The 16172-nt window shown below is 46.9% G+C and overlaps 1 protein-coding gene across 8 annotated transcripts in view; it reads left to right on the forward strand.

The window, feature by feature from the left end:
* Positions 1-16172, forward strand: part of dmd (dystrophin) — a 2562635-nt gene that overhangs the window by 1169177 nt on the left and 1377286 nt on the right. For 6 of the 8 annotated variants that reach the window (XM_086007362.1, XM_086007363.1, XM_086007365.1 and 3 more), the window contains 2 exons: positions 1340-1513; positions 2691-2846. In XM_086007362.1, the coding sequence (XP_085863488.1) occupies positions 1340-1513; positions 2691-2846 (330 nt within the window). Of the gene's footprint in view, positions 1-1204; positions 1253-1339; positions 1514-2690; positions 2847-16172 lie in introns of all 8 variants that reach the window. The other 2 variants (XM_086007360.1, XM_086007361.1) reach the window with 1 other exon arrangement.

Below are 16172 nucleotides of genomic sequence, written 5' to 3' on the forward strand. Positions count from 1 at the left end.
CTTTAGGTGGTACTTCATTAGATTGTGGCAAACACCAAAAGTGTCAACAGCACATATTATATGGAATAGCAACTGAGGCACTGCAGCAAACTTGGAGCCAACTGTTATGGATTGTCTTTACATAAAAGGTTTACTAACAGTCCTGATTCACAAACAAACACAGATCTATACTAATAACTAGTTCTGTATCTCTGGCATACACTGACCTATAGTAATATTTACCTCTGTACCACCTTCAGTATCTTCCTCTCTCTCTGTCTGCCTCTCTTGCTTTCTTTCTCTTTCCCTGTGTAATTATATATATTGGCCCTGAAATTAGGATCGGGAGCTTGCCGCGCGTGCAAGCCCCCGATGTGCACTTACCCGGCGCACTGACATTTCAATCCTGGCCCGCATTGCATTTCCTCTCACTGGCCCGCTTGAGGTCCTGCTGCGCTGTGCGTGCGTGACCCAGCGGCATACTTAGTGCGATGAGCCGGCTGGGATCATGTGAGCACAGGGCAACCAATGGGAGGTTGCAAAAGTTCATTCATGAGTTTGATAGTAAGAGCTGTCAAACTCATGAAAACTCCTGGCCCCAAAACACTACTTAAACTTGAAAGAAAATTTTAAAAAAACATTGCACTACTTAAATGAACCATAAATAACTGTAAAAAAAACTATTTTAAACAATAATTTTAAAATTTGAAAAAAATTATTATATAAAAAATCGGGGCTAAAACTAAACTTACCTTACTGTAAATTCTTTAAAAATAATAAACCTGTGGGGAAAAAAATGTATACATTGTATTAATAGACCACTTACCTGTAAAACTAAGTACTTACGTGTGGTTTTTCAATGCGTAAAAACCGGAGGCCTTTACACATGCGCAACTCTCTAAAAAATAAAGGAAATCCAAGTCGCACGCGCTGTCTGTGTAGTCGCACGCGTTCAGCCTCTTAACCCCTTGGGTCAGAGGAGAGGAAATGCCGGTTTTCCCCGCATGCGCTGTGCATGCTGAAAACCGGCAATTCCTCCGGGCACACGCGCGAGTACCCCGTCCGTACTCACGCGTTGGGAGAGGAATTACTGGGCCATTATTTGTAAGTGACATGCAAACTTTCTAACCATTCTGTTAGCTTGCTAAAAAGTAGATGTGTGATGTGAGTGTTATAATGCACATATGCTCAGGTAGAAATAACAACTTTTGCCATTTTTATACAGGAGAGGAACTGGCACAAACAGATGGAGTGGAGCTATATCGACTATGAGGTCTCAGTGGGAAATTTCCACAACTAATGTTTATTTTTATTTTAGTGTGCGTATTTCCTCTGAACCTGTCCTTGTCTTGTTTCACAGAAGAAGCTGCAGGAAGTTTCCACCAAGTTCCGCTTGTTCCAGAAACCAGCAAACTTTGAGCAGCACCTGTTGGAGTGTAAAAGGCTCCTGGATGAGGTGAAAGCAGACCTGCACATATTGGAGATGAGTAGTGTGGAGCCTGAGTTTGTTCAGTCCCAGCTTGACCACTGTATGGTAGGTGTGGTAGCTTTATTTTGCCCTATACATTGGAGTCCTTTGAATGCCAATAACAGTTTATTTGCAAATAGATTTGAATCTGCTGATCAATAAATGGTCCATTTACCCACAGTCAATATTATGTTAATTTGTTTTGAGTTGGTTAAACAATCATTGACAAATGCTGAAATTCCTGATTTTTTTTGTGTATGCTGGAGGAGCCTGAATAATCGATTTGACAAATTACTGCCACAAACAAAACGTGTTGACTAACAGCTAGTTTAACAGATAATGGAGGAATCTTTAAGAATAGGGAAAGACTATTAGGATTGCCAAACCAGTCCTTTTATATTTCTGAATCTCACCAACCATATTTAAACCTTTCTCCAGAAATGTATCCAAACCATCTCTTAAAGCCAATTATACAATTTGCTTGAAATGCCTTCCGAGTAACTTTCTCCACAGGACTATTATCCTTTTTGTAAAACAGTCCTGAATGACTTCCCTTCGTACTCCTAATTTTTAGTTGGGGTCCCCTTGTATTTGAACCCTGAAAAAAGTGAAACATTTGCCTGGATCAGACGCAGTCTAATTTTTATCATTCATGTACCTGCCAACTCAATCCAATCATTTTGACAGTTGAATAGTGAGTGACATTTCACCATAAAATGTATTGAATCAAATGCTAGAATAAATTATGTCAGAGAATTACATTGATGTGAAATTTGTTGGCTGATAATGACTGTTCAGCGGCCTTTGAACGCACTGTAGAGTTGATATTGGAGGGAATCCAACAGAGGCCCCACTCCAGAGTGAACGGCCTACTTCTAGCCTTTCACACTTCTATGATACCAGTGTAAGAACTCGGCCCTCCAGCAAGACTGAGTGAAGAGCAACTTTGGGATTCAAACATATAATAAGTAAAGTGCTTATATATAATTTCACCCTCACTATATACACAGGCTTCCAAAACTTGGAGTCAAATACTGTAATAGCTAACACTCGAGCAAAAAAAAAATGTGCCTGAATCTCCCACACCCCAAGATTAAGACTGAGCCACAGAATAAAACATTTTTGGTTTTGCAGTTCCTGCTTAGAGCTATAGCATGCTGATATTTACTAGAATTTATGTAATAGAACATTCAATTGAGAGTGTGCAGATGAATCCTGTCAATATATTTTTTTCAATCTTTAGAAATTATATAAGAGCCTGAGTGAGGTGAAGTCTGATGTGGAAACGGTGATTAAAACTGGGCGTCAGATTGTGCAGAAACAGCAAACAGAGAATCCCAAAGAACTGGATGAGAGGCTTACGGCCCTGAAACTACAATATAATGACCTCGGATCTCAGGTCAGCAATTTCATGTTATTGTCTGAGTTCTGTTCTGCTGTTGAGGATGTGAATGCGAGTGAACGTTCTGTGTCCTGGGAACTGCAGGAGCACTGCTGCACCAACGTCAAAAATGTAACAAGACTATAATTCTATACATTATTCCAAAGAACAAGTGAACTTGTTTCTGCATCTGTAGATTTTCACATTCTACTGTTTTTTTCTTTTTTTGAATTTTTGTAAAGATGTCAGGGCAGGGAATGGGGCTCTTTTCCACTTCTTTCTGGTAACTCTATTTATGCAATTAAAAAATATGTATTTGTTCTTGGGTGACTTTGGCATGGGCACATTTGTTGTCCATCACTGGTAGCCTTGAGAAGATTGTGGTGTGCTTTCTACCGCAGCAGTTGTTTTGACATCTTGGTGGTTTGCTGGGCCACTTCACAGGGCATTAAGAGTCAACCATGTAACGTGGGACTGGCGTCACATACAGGCCAGCCTGAGTGTGGGTGTCAGCTTCCCTTCCTTGCAGGGAAAATGGAAAAGGGGTTTGGTTTTTATGGCAGCCCGGCAGCTTTTGCGGTCATTTTCTTCTGGTGCGAGCCCACAAATTACCAAATTTATTGAATTCAATTTCACAACATTCTGTGATCGGATTTAAATTCTTAGCTTGTGGTTTACCAGTCCAATACCATAACAAGTAGTAAACTCCAGAAGTTACGCTTCAGAGAACGCATTTGCCAGGATATGTACAGAAAGTATATCCAGTGCCACATGTTTAAACAATGTGAGGGATTAAGTTGAGGTATAGTATATAAAGAATTGAGCCATTGATGACTTGTTCTTGTGACCATCAAGGTGACTGATGTTAGTGCTAAGGAATGGAATATTTCAGGCATCCAATGTCCGCATGAAGCAGAGTATCGAACAGTTACTTGCAGACTAAAGCTCCCTCCACCCTACTTCAGAAATATCCCTCAGCAGCGCATTCTCTACTGGACCACTGAGGTTTTCCATTTCCCCCTTGAGTTATCCTAGCCAGTTCAGGAGTAGTTTTATGCTATGGATCCATGCCCACCAGCAGCTAGACTGCACAAACTCTTCATGCCGGACCTTTACAGCCAGCAGACCAAAGAAACTTTCATCTCATATGTTGGACTCGGGTCCCAGAGCGGAAATGCCTCTGAAACATCCACTCCCTGCCAGCCATTCAAAAATAAAGATTCAGAATCAAAAAGAAATACAACCAGATCACCTCAACAAATGGCTTTCATGGATCAAACATAAGGGGGGAAAAATTCAGTTGGTAGCGCCACCTGTTAGCGCATTAAGAGGGCGCTAAGTGGGGTGCAAAGCAACTAGCACCCGGGCGCGGCGATATCTGCGCCTCTCGCGAAATTGACTGGACATTTTGCGGCGGCGCTAAACAATACCACCCGATCTCCTTCGCATGCAGCTCTTGACGTCATTCGAGAGTGCAACGCCCTTGGGGCGCCCCGGACCGGAAATTGAGTGGCGCCCCCCTCCTTTCCACCTGGCGCAACCAACGACAGGTTAACTGGAACGCTTCCCAGTCGCTGTGGGGCTGGGGGCGCTATTTAAAGGGGGCCTCTTCCTGGCTTTTGTGTGGTAGCCATTTTTGCATCACTCGTTCTGAGAGAGAGAAAGATTTTGAGAGCGACAAAGAGAGAAAGAGAGACTTCTGCATTGAGTCAATGCTGCCTGAGGTAGTTTTGGCTTCTGACCATAACTTTGCAGGTACTTTGCTTTTTGACCTTCATAACTTTGATTGCCCAGATACTATGGGGGCTGCAATGAATGGGAACGTCATCCTTCTCCATCACATTCGGAGGGCACAGAGACACAGAGAGAGAGTGGCAATCATGGCCAGACGGAGGAGGGCCAACAGGCCTCGGTACAGGAGACCTTACCCTCCCAGGGTTTTTCGCCAACAGTTCTCCTACATTAATATGTCTGAGGAGCACTGTTTGCGAAGGCTGCGCTTCAGCAAGGAGGTGGTCACTGAGCTCTGCCACCTGCTTCAGCCAGATCTGCAGCCTCAACTGAGGAGCAGGACATCTCTGTCAGTGGCAGTGAAGATAACAGTGGCTCTCAACTTTTATGCCACCGGCTCATTTCAATCAGCTACTGGGGACATTGCCAATATCTCCCAGTTCGCGGTGCATTGCTGCATCTGTCAGGTAACAAATGCCCTCTTTAAAAGGAGACGACAGTACATCTCTATCCCCATGGCCCCGGACAAGCAACAAGAACGCGCAACGGGCTTTGCGATGATAGCGGGCTTCCCCATGGTGCAGGGCGCCATTGACTGCATGCATGTGGCTTTGTGGGCGTCGCAATAGAATGCTGAGGATTTCTCCAACCGAAAGGGCTTCCATTCCTTAAACGTCCAGTTGGTCTGTGACCACAGATAGCTGATACTCGCTGTCAATGCCCACTTTCCTGGCAGCAGCCATGATGCCTTCATCCTGCGCCAGACTTCTGTGGCAGACCTTTTCCAGGCACCACATCACCCAGGAGGTTGGCTTCTCGGGGACAAGGGATATCCTCTGTGCACCTGGCTGATGACACCGCTCTGTTCGCCCAGCACCCCTGCTGAGCTACGATACAATGAGAGCCATCAAGCTACCAGGAACATTGTTGAGCACACAATCGACGTGCTCAAGCAACGGTTCCGCTGTCTGGACCATTCGGGAGGAGCCCTGCAGTACTCGCCTGAGCGAGTCTCCCACTTCGTTGTTGTGTGCTGCATGCTGCATAACCTTGCAATCCTCAGGAACCAGCCAATGCCACCAGACATTGGAGCACCAGCAGAGGAGGAGGAGGAGGAGGATGATCATCAGCAGCACCAAGGCGGGAGGGAGGCACAAAGTGGAAGGGCCGTCCGTCAAAGGCTCATAGCAAGTCGCTTCTAGGCCCCCTCTGAGGAAATGGCTTCTGCCATTTAAACAACCTGAATGAAACCATCCCGCAACCCCTAAGCCGGTCAAGGCAACAATGATTGCAAAGACCAAACATGTACATTTTGAATACAGACACTTCTTTATTTCACAAACTCTGTATGTCTCATTTCCGCATGACAAAGTAATAGAAAGAAACACAAAAAAAACCATCATTCACATAACTGGCTCTCACAACCTGGAGACAATGTCCAAAACAGTTACAAAAATTTGACCACGAACCTTGGCCTTCAATAAAACAATGAAAAACATTTTCACACCTCCTACTTTTTGCCCTTCGAGGGTGATCTGCTTCCCTTGCGAAATTCCCCCCTTCCCACCCTGCAGCTCCTCCGTAATGGAACCCCAGTGGCTGGAGCAAGGCTGGGGGAAGGCTGCTGAGTGTCAGAAACTGAGACTGCAGATGCCCTCGAGGGACGGCCTAGACCAGCTCTGGGCCTGGAGGGCCCGGCTGCTGACTGCACCAACTCTGCATGGGCGGCAGCAGTCTGTCCTACAGGTGGTGGCAACTGCAGTGGAGAAGTGCCAGTGGTGGCAGCAGGAATGCTGTCATCTTGAGAGAGGACAGCAACTCCCTGCTCGACCGACACACTGGCACTCCCACGGGGCAGTACTTCAACATACGGAGCAATCTGATGGAGCACAGATTGCTGGCCTGCTGCGGCGCGGTGAGAGCCCCGGGGAAATCTGTCCGATCCAGCAAGGGTGGCAGCAGTCAGTGCTCACGTGGCCTCAATCTGCGTCTGCATGAGACCAGCCACTGACTGCATTGCAGCACTAAGCATTTGCGTGGCAGCCGCCTGTGCTACAGCGAAGTGCTCCACACTCCTTGCCAGTGATTCAGTGGATTCGGGCAACCTTGCCACTGCAGCCATGAGCTCAGTGTGCCTGTGCTCTGCCTGGGTGCTCATTTCACCGAGGACCCGCTCCTCCTCTGCATCCAGTGCAGCAGGACTCGAAGCCATAATCTCCCTCCGGGGAGAAGGCCCCCGAGCTTCCCTACCCCCATCGCGTTGCTGCAGCCCGCTGGGACCTTGAGCTTCACCCTCATCAGACCATTCCCCCCTGCTCCCCTCCAGGGAAGGCATGTTCCCAGTGTGGGCATGGGCTGCCTCGGTAGAGGGTGGCGCTGATGGTCCGGCTTCCTCTTCCTCCTCGCCTTCAGCTTCACTCTCACTGGCAGCTTGAGGGCCCGTCTCCTCACCTGGTGAATCACCATCTGAAAGCAGGGAGGTACAAGAGTGGCTTTAGCGTGAGGACAGGGTGGCAGCAAGGGAGGCATGAGTGCAGTGATTTAGTGATTTGGATTGAAAGTGTCAAAGGCTGCTGTTGTGAGGAACAAGTGGAAGGCGAGAGGACAAAAAGGTGATGACCTTACCATTGCTGTCCAGAATGGGGTCAGCATCTCCAGTGGCGATGGGACCAATCACCCGGCTTGCCACAATCCTGTGGACGCGCTCCTCAAGATCGCTGAGGGGTTGCAGCTGAGGCCGCCCTCCACCAGTCCATTGCTGCTGTCTCCTATTATGAGACAGCTTGGCCTGCAAGAAAAAGGACGGCGTCTGAGTAAATAGGCAGCCATGGTCTTGCCTGAAATGCCTCCCATGGTTTAATAGCCCTTACTGTATGCAGCCATGGACTTACCTGAAATGCCTCCCATGGTTGAAAAGCTCTTACTGTATGCAAAGTGTGTGTGGAATGTGCGTGTGTGTTTGATGAACGGGCCATAGGTGTTTGATGAGTGTTGGGCATTGGGGCTTTCAAGACCCTCTGGCCATAAAGTGAGGTTGAGATGGAGGGATGAAGAGGTTTTGAAAAAAAGGCACTCACCCTGACGACCCGAGTGAGGTCGTTGAACTTTTTCCTACATTGCACATGGGTCCTAGGCACCATGCTGCTTGAGGACACTCTCTGAGCCACCTCCCTCCACAATCTTCTGTACTCGCGTGGCAAAGGCTTCCTGCCACTCTCTGGGTACAGAACGGATCTTCTGCGCTCCACCTCGTGAACCAGAGCCTCCAAAGCCCGCTCGCAGAAGCGCTGTGCTCGCTTCCTGGCCCTCTCCATAGTGTTTGGCTGCTAGATTTAGCCACAGGTCTGCCCAGGTCGAGATTCAAGTTACCAATGAGCAGGGTGTGGCTTCAGAGCAATATCGACCCTCCCCTTTAAGAACTGCCAGTGTGTCTGTGTTCAATCGCTAACTGACAGCACCTGCGCTGCGCCCGCCCTCTGAGGTAGCTCCTCGGCCTTAGCGCCTTAAGAGAGGTGTGTAGCGTCTGATTTAGCACTCCAATCACCTCCAGGGGCGATAAAAGCCAAGTTTGCTGTCGGAGGCGATAATTAGCGCCAGGCGCTAAACTTTGCGCACCGCCAGTAATGGCCCCCCAAATGGGGCGATACCGAATTTTTCCCCCAAGGTATATACTTATCAGGTAATTCCAACTACGTCACCTCCTCCAATACCAAGAGTCAAGCCAAGACGAATTTATACATTCTCTTGACATTACAAGAGGGAAATAGTTCTGTCACTACGCCAAGAATGTGGTTTACACCTCGAGAAATTCTTTTTGGTCTAGTACATAATGCTCTCCTATCTGGCCAACCTCCATAGCATTTGGACCCAGAACATTGGGTTTGAGGTTTCACCTCTGAGTAAGGAACTACACACTCCAATGGGCTCAAAGGAATCTGCTGCTTTGACAAGTAACCACATGATTGAAGTTCTCGGGCTAGTTTCTGATGGGTATGAACCCATAACATAAAACTACTCAAACTGCCACTAAATTGGCTGGGGTAGCTCAAGTGGGGAATGTAAAAATGTTGCACTGGTCTAGTCATATTGCTGCATAGATAACATGCAGTCTGTGCAAATTATCCAGCTCAGGCAAAGACAAGTGGGCGAAGCAACTGCTATCCTATCAAAAAAGGCTTTATTATAAGGGGAAATGTTATGGTCGAGTGCGGTGCATGTGTATGGGCAAGATGAACACCGAGGCATCAGAAAATCACAGGAGCAGGCTTTGCACCTGTGCTGCAGTGAGTCACTATTACTATAGTAAGTGACCTTTATTAATATAGTGGAAAGGCCTGCTTCTACCACCAGTGAGACAGTTTAAAAGCTCCCCCCGTAGAGTACAGTAGATAAACTATCTTGAACCAGTAAAGTGACTTTCGTCCAGGAATTGAACCAATCCCTGTGAAGGGAATGGCCTACTCCAGCGGGAACTAAGTGATGTTTAATCAGAGTAGATGATTTTAACAAATGAAATGCATCCTCTGGGAGCCTCGGTGTACCCAGAATGAGCTGAGAAATAAAATGCAGAGTAATTAGATCATTAAGCCATTAATAGGCTCAGTCAATCACAAATAAAAACAAAGTTCAGCCCAGCATGGGGATCATTAGGCTAATGTTGGGTTCACAGCTGCAGACATTAGTCAGGTAAAACAGCTGGGAACTAGTTTTCATTTCAGTCTTGTTTGGTGCATTATTGTCTATGTGGCTGCCGTGTAAGGTTTGTTACAGAACATGGAGATGATGAAGCAGCAATGATTACTTTATTCATCCAAACAGAACCTTCAAATAAGCATCAAGCAGTGCAGTTACACAGTCAAGTAGAAGATTCCATGCTGCTTTAAATCTGCCGTAATAGGACCTAGCTCGTCTCGTAGTGTGACAAGATATATCCCCATAAATGGGAGCTCCCTTACTCATGAAGGAAAAGTTGCCCTTATTATAGGCTCACCCGAAGGCTGCTCTTGCCATAAAAGGTAATTACTTTTCTCCAAGAGGGTAGAGGATTAAAAGTCCTCATGATATGAACCAACGTTGATGGCTTCAAAGCACACTTCAGTCTTGGCCTAGTTTTCACAGTATCCTGGCAGTTCCCCCCAAAAACTCCAAAGGTTCAATTACGTTCTACCCTATTGTTTCTGTGGGAGAAATACCCTCCGCTGTTGTTGACACTGATATACACATAATGATTCATAAACAAATCCCAATTGTGAAAGGACTGTATCCTAACCCATGGAACTTTTAGTTATATACTTAATAATTTCATTGGAAGTTATTTGTGGAACTGTACCAGAAAGGATGAGGGCTGTATATTTGTAAAGCTGGAAGCATGTTTTAGTACTTATGAAAGGCCTTCAGGAGTGAGATCTAAGGGGTAATTTTGCAACATTACACTACTGGCAGGAAACCTTACTCGCTGATAATGCATATTGGAAATTTGGATGCTCATGGCAGGTAAGGCTCTTCACCTCAGCGTGACATAAGACAATTACTCCTTGTGTGCTGTTTATGTTGCTTTCATGTCAGTGAAGTCAAATATAAGACAACAAGGTAGTCGGTGATTGGTAATGTGTCCTGCTGTGCCATGGATTGTGGGCTCACATACCAAGTCAATGGTTTAAACACATGAATGCATAGAGAGGAGGCAGCAGAGAAGGACAATCTGGCATTTAGTCACCCCACCTTACTCTCATGTAGGTTTGAATTGCCAGCAGCAGAGTAGTATTAGCAGAGATATTGTTGGCATTTGAATATTCATCCTCAGCCAGGAAATGGCACAGGGAAAATTAAAAGGAGAGATTATTACATTTAAAATGGAGAAAATGCAATAAATATTTTTAACAATTACTTTTTTGTGAATTTCTTGCCTATCAAGATGAGGGATGTTCGTGTTGAGAAATTGAACACTGGCACTCCATGTCAATATCAAGATCGTTTATAACAGGGTAAAGCTTCTTTTATTCAGTCCCGACAATGTGTCCCAGCCTCAATTTCAACTTCGGAAGTATATCCCCTGCTATACCAGTGTGACTTTTTGTTTTACTTCCCACACCTGCCATCCTATAGCCTTTCTAAACCATACCAACTAGGAACTGGATTGAGACTGTCCAAACTTATTTCACATAGGACCCTTAAAGTAGGAAGTCCAGGGAAACCATCACCCAAAGGTCTGGGCTGAATTGAACCCAGGCTCCAGAACAGAAGGGCGGTGACTTCATCACCCATCGCCCCTGTGCTCGCTGATCTACATTGACTCCTGGTCCACCAACGCCTTGATTTTAAAATTCTCATCCTTGTGTTCAGATGTCTCCATGGCCTCACCCCTCCCTTTCTCTGTAACCTTCTCCAGTCCTACAACCCTCCGAGAACTCTGTTCCTTGAATTCTGGCCTCTTGTACATCCCCGCCTTCCTTCGCCCCACCATTGGCGACTGTGCCTTTAGCTGTCTAGGCCCCAAGCTCTGAAAATCCCTCCCTAAACTTATCTGCCTCTTTCTCCTCCTTTTAAGATGAACAAGTAGACAAATAGTTTTCATTTTGTAAGAAAAGGAAGATCATTGAATCTTGGATTGTTTCATTGAAAACTGAAAATGTTGAAATTCCTGTTAGTATGCAGCTTTAAAGCTCAATCCTTTCCCTGCAGAAAAAATAAACTGCTTATGGAGTGGAGCAGATGTTGTGACAAGCACATTCTGGTGTAAAGTTTGGAACATGCAGATTTGTGTGGCAGGATATGAAGTACGGATCCAAGCTCTGTTGTAATATATATCTCTTGTAATGTTGAAATATTAATGTATCATCAACAACAACAACTTGCATTGATATAGTGCCTTTAATGTAGTAAAACGACCCATGGAGCTTCACGGGAGCGTAATCAACAACATTTCACACCGAGCCAGATCACGAGATATTAGGACAGGTCACCAAAAACTTGGTCAAAGATGTAGGTTTTAAGGATCATCTTAAAGGAGTAGAGAGATGGAGGGTTTTAGGAGGGAATTTCAGAGCTTAGGGCCCAGGCAGCTGAAGGCACGGCCACCAATGGTGGAGCCATTAAAATCGGGGATGTGCGAGAAGTCAGAATTGGAGGAGCGCAGAGATCTCGGAGGGTTTTAGGGCTGGAGGGGGTTACAGAGATAGGGAGGGGTGAGGCCAATGTTCCCTCTAATTTTTTTTTGGTGCGCAGTTCCTTTTTAAGTGGCTGCATGGCCCATTCAAATTTTCGCACATGTGTGGTTTTTCCCATTTAAAAGCCGATGAGCAGCCTGTGCGGGATCTCCAGACCGCTGCGCGGCCATGCAGCTTAACGGGAACAATGGGCGAGGTCATGGAATGTTTGGGAAACGATGAGAATTTTAAAATCGAGACGTTACCAGACCAGGAGCCAATGTAGGTTAGCAAGCACAGGGATGACATGTGAATGGGCCTTGGTGCGAGTTAGGATGCAGGCAGCAGAGTTTTGGATCCAAACCCCTCCATCTTCTCCCTCTCCCCTTCCTCCCTCTATCCTCTCACCCTCGTTTGCGCTCATCTCGTACTTCATCTGCTAATTTCCCGTTGCTGCCTCTCCTACTCTCCTTTTCCTACTTTCTCCCTTCCCTCCTTCTCCTCCTCCCTCCTCCTCTCCCTTTCACCCCTCGTCACTCCGTCACTTCTCTCCTCCCCTTCCCTCTCCTCACTCTTCTCCCTACTTCCTGTTTAAAATTGTGCAGAATATATTTCTCAATCTAGCTGGCACTGCCTTTCTATATGTAAATAAATTCCATTAAAATTCCTCAGCAGTAACTCCACAAAGCAACTGAACTATACAGAACCTGTAGAGAATGTTGACAGAAGCATAGAGCTTTTCTTCCTGCAGATCCACCAGCCCCCTCCCTTCCCCGCGCCCCCCCCCCCCGCTAACTGATGAACAGTCATTAATTGCATAACTTCATTAATTCCTTTGCGAAACTGTTGGTCGCTGTGTGTTCTTGTCACAAGTACTTTAAATCAGTTTGAGGTGTCATGCACTGTAATATTCCACTCTAGATCGACAGAGTGTGATTTTCATACAAATTTGTTCAGAAGGATACCATGGTGTGTTTGATATGTCGTGGGCTGTTTTACTGTCTCTCAAATTTCACATTTTGTTACTCTGGAACAGTCGGTCAACCTATGCGGTAGTACAAAGAACATACTTAAAGGAAAATGGCATGGTGAAATAGGACACTCATCGGTGGGATTGAATTTGGCTTCAGCACAGGCTGATGAGGTAAAGATTTCCCTCTCTATTGGCTGTAAGGGCCCTGTAATGTATGTACCTTTTAAGGGGGAGAACTACTTTTTACAGCTCCTGTATCCTGTAGTACCGGCAGTGACCACACCTGTATATAAACCCTGAGTAGTGATCTGTACAGTCAGTTGCAGTTTGAACCACGTTGAGTAAACACCTGTTGATCGTTCTCTGCAGTCCTTTTCTTATTATTACATGGACGTAACATTGGCGACGAGCAGATTCGAACCTACCTGCAACTCTGCATCACCTCCCAGGGATTCGCTCCTGGAGAACAGTGGAAGAAGGTCGAGTCCAGAAGCACAGGCGTCGACCACGGGCAACCGCCCAGTCATCCAGCGGAGATTTGAGCATCGCAGGGGAGGCTGTCGAGAGCCAGGCTTGGCTTTCCAGTCACGGTGGTCCAGCGAAACGGGCTGGCAACAGGTACTGCGCAGACCCTTCCCGGACAGCGGCGGCTAGAGCCGACCGAGCGGCACAGAAAAAGGCCGAGCAGCGTCGACGGGGGAGAGAGAGAGGGCAGAGCGCACAGGGCACAGCCGGTGTTCAGGACCGAGCGGCGTCAACGGGGGAGAGAGGCAAGAGAGAGGCGAGAGAGAGCAGAGCGCAGCCGATGTTCAAGGGCCGAGCAGCATCAACGGGGGAGAGAGGCGCGCAGGAAAACGTGAGGCGCTGCCATTGCCACGAGGACCGCAGAGAGCAGCATTGGCAGTAGCGCAGGAGCAGCGCACGAAACCCACAGGGTGTTGCCATTTGCCACGAGGACCGCCGAGAGCGGCGTTGGCAGCAGCGCGGGAGACGCCATTTTTAAGCCGCAGCGGGGAAGAAAGGAAAGCGCGGGAGATGCTATTTTAAGCCAGTCTAACCAGACCCAAAAATGCCGAAGAGTGGCAGTATCACAGCGTTCGACAATGAAGTCGAAGATTGGGCGAATGAAGTGCCAGATGACAAGAAAGCGCTGGTATTGTTGAATTCAATGGGTGCAAAAACGTATGGCTTGCTACAAAACCTAGTAACCCCAGAGAAGCCAGTAGAAAAGGATTTTGAAAACATAGTGTCAATCCTACAGGACCACTTAAACCCCACACCACTGCTGATAGCAGAAAGATTTAAGTTTCACAAAAGGAACCAGCATAAAGATGAAAGTAATGCTGAGTATTTAACGGAACTGCGCAAGCTATCGAAACACTGCCAGTTTGGAACGGGACTAGCAGATACTTTAAGGGACAAGTTTGTGTGTGGGCTTCAAAGTGAAGGAACCCAGAAACGGCTTCTATCAGAAAAGGATCTTACGCTGGACAAGGCTTTCAGCATTGCAGTATCACACGAAGCAGCAGCACGGGGCGCTGCAGAGATACAACGGAGACCGCAAGAATATGGCACAAATGAAATGTCATACAGAACAGTGAAGTGCTATCGCTGCGGCAGAACAACACACGACCATAATGATTGCTGGTTCAAGGACAAAGTGTGCAGACAGTGTGGAAAAGTAGGACACATAGCAAGAGTCTGCAGGTCGGGAAAGAAAACCAGCAGCAAGAAATCTCCACAGGAGAAGTACAAGAAGGTACATAAGGTGACGGAGAGTAGTTCAGACGAACAGAAGATTGATACAGACTCCGGAAGCAAGGAGCTGGGTTGTCTGAAACCACATAATGTGATCAAAACGGAGGATCACCAAACTATCTGGGTCACGCTCAAGATAGCAGGAGTCGAAGTGAAAATGGAATTGGACACAGGATCAGCCCTAACAGTCATAAACCGAAGGGACTACAAGCGGCTATTCTCGCATATACCCTTGAGAGATACAAAGATTGTCTTGAAGACGTACACGGGGCAAAAAGTCTACCCCAAAGGAAAAATAAGGGTGAACGTTATATATAACGGCAAGGAAACACCAAAAATGGACCTATATGTATTGCCAGATGGAGGACCACCACTACTAGGACGTGAATGGATCCGGAAGATACAGCTAGATTGGCATTCCATACAAGCACTGACTGTAGATGCCAAAAAGGATGATGATGTCACACCTGGACGACTGTCAAAAATGCTAACTGACGCACAAGAAGTGTTCCAGCAGGGACTCGGAACACTAAAAGGCATAACAGCGACGATCAAAATAGAGGAAAATGCAAGCCCAAAGTTTTTTAAGGCCAGACCGGTACCTTATGCGATCCGCCCAGCCGTCGAAGCAGAGCTGGAAGGTTTGGAACGTTCAGGAGTACTGTCCAAAGTGGACTGGAGCGAGTGGGCTACACCCATCGTTCCTGTAATGAAGAGGTCGTGGAGTAATACGCCTGGGGAACCAAAGAAGGTTCGCATCTGTGGGGACTTTAAGGTGACAGTGAACCCAGTCCTTCACACTGTACAATATCCGCTTCCGTGGATTGAAGATATTTTCGCCTCGCTATCTGGAGGGAAACGCTTCACTAAGATTGATCTGGCCCAGGCGTACCTGCAAATGGAGGTAGAAGAAGCTTCGAAACAGTACCTCACGATCAACACTCATAAAGGTATCTACCAATACAACCGGCTGGTGTTCGGGGATAGTATCAGCTCCGGCTGTTTGGCAAAGGGCAATGGAACAAGTCCTGCAAGGGATTCCAGGGATCCAGTGTTATTTGGACGACATCCTGGTCACGGGCGAAAATGACAGTGATCACCTCGCCAACCTGGAGCAGGTGCTCACTAGATTGAAGGAATATGGGCTCCGAGCTAATCGCCACAAATGCGAGTTTTTCCAGAAGCAGATCTCGTATTGTGGCCACGTTATTGATAAAGAGGGGTTACATAAGTCCCCTGAAAAGATTGAGGCAGTAGTCAAGGCTCCAGCACCGGAAAATGTGTCACAACTGAGGTCGTTCCTCGGGCTGGTGAACTACTACCATAAGTTCTTGCCAAATTTGTCTACTGTACTACACCCACTGAACACCCTACTGCAAACAGGGGTACCATGGAAGTGGAGTGACGAATGTAAACGAGCTTTCCAGAAGAGCAAAGAATTGATCACATCAAAAGAGGTGTTGGCTCATTTCAACCCAGCACTACCAATTCAGTTGGCGTGTGATACATCACCCTATGGCATTGGAGCGGTGCTGTCGCACAAATTCCCGGATGGCTCGGAGAGGCCAGTAGCCTTTGCGTCGCGGTCACTAACCTCAGCCGAGCGTAACTACGCCCAGATTGACGGGGAGGCCCTCAGCCTAGTGTGGGGAGTGAAAAAGTTCAATCACTATCTGCACGGGCAGCAGTTCACCTTGCTGACTGACCACCAACCACTTGTCTCCATCTTTAATCCAA

Source organism: Somniosus microcephalus, chromosome 14 (assembly GCF_052327205.1).
Source record: "Somniosus microcephalus isolate GS21.2 chromosome 14, FLI_Smic_1.0, whole genome shotgun sequence".
Lineage (NCBI taxonomy): Eukaryota > Metazoa > Chordata > Chondrichthyes > Squaliformes > Somniosidae > Somniosus > Somniosus microcephalus.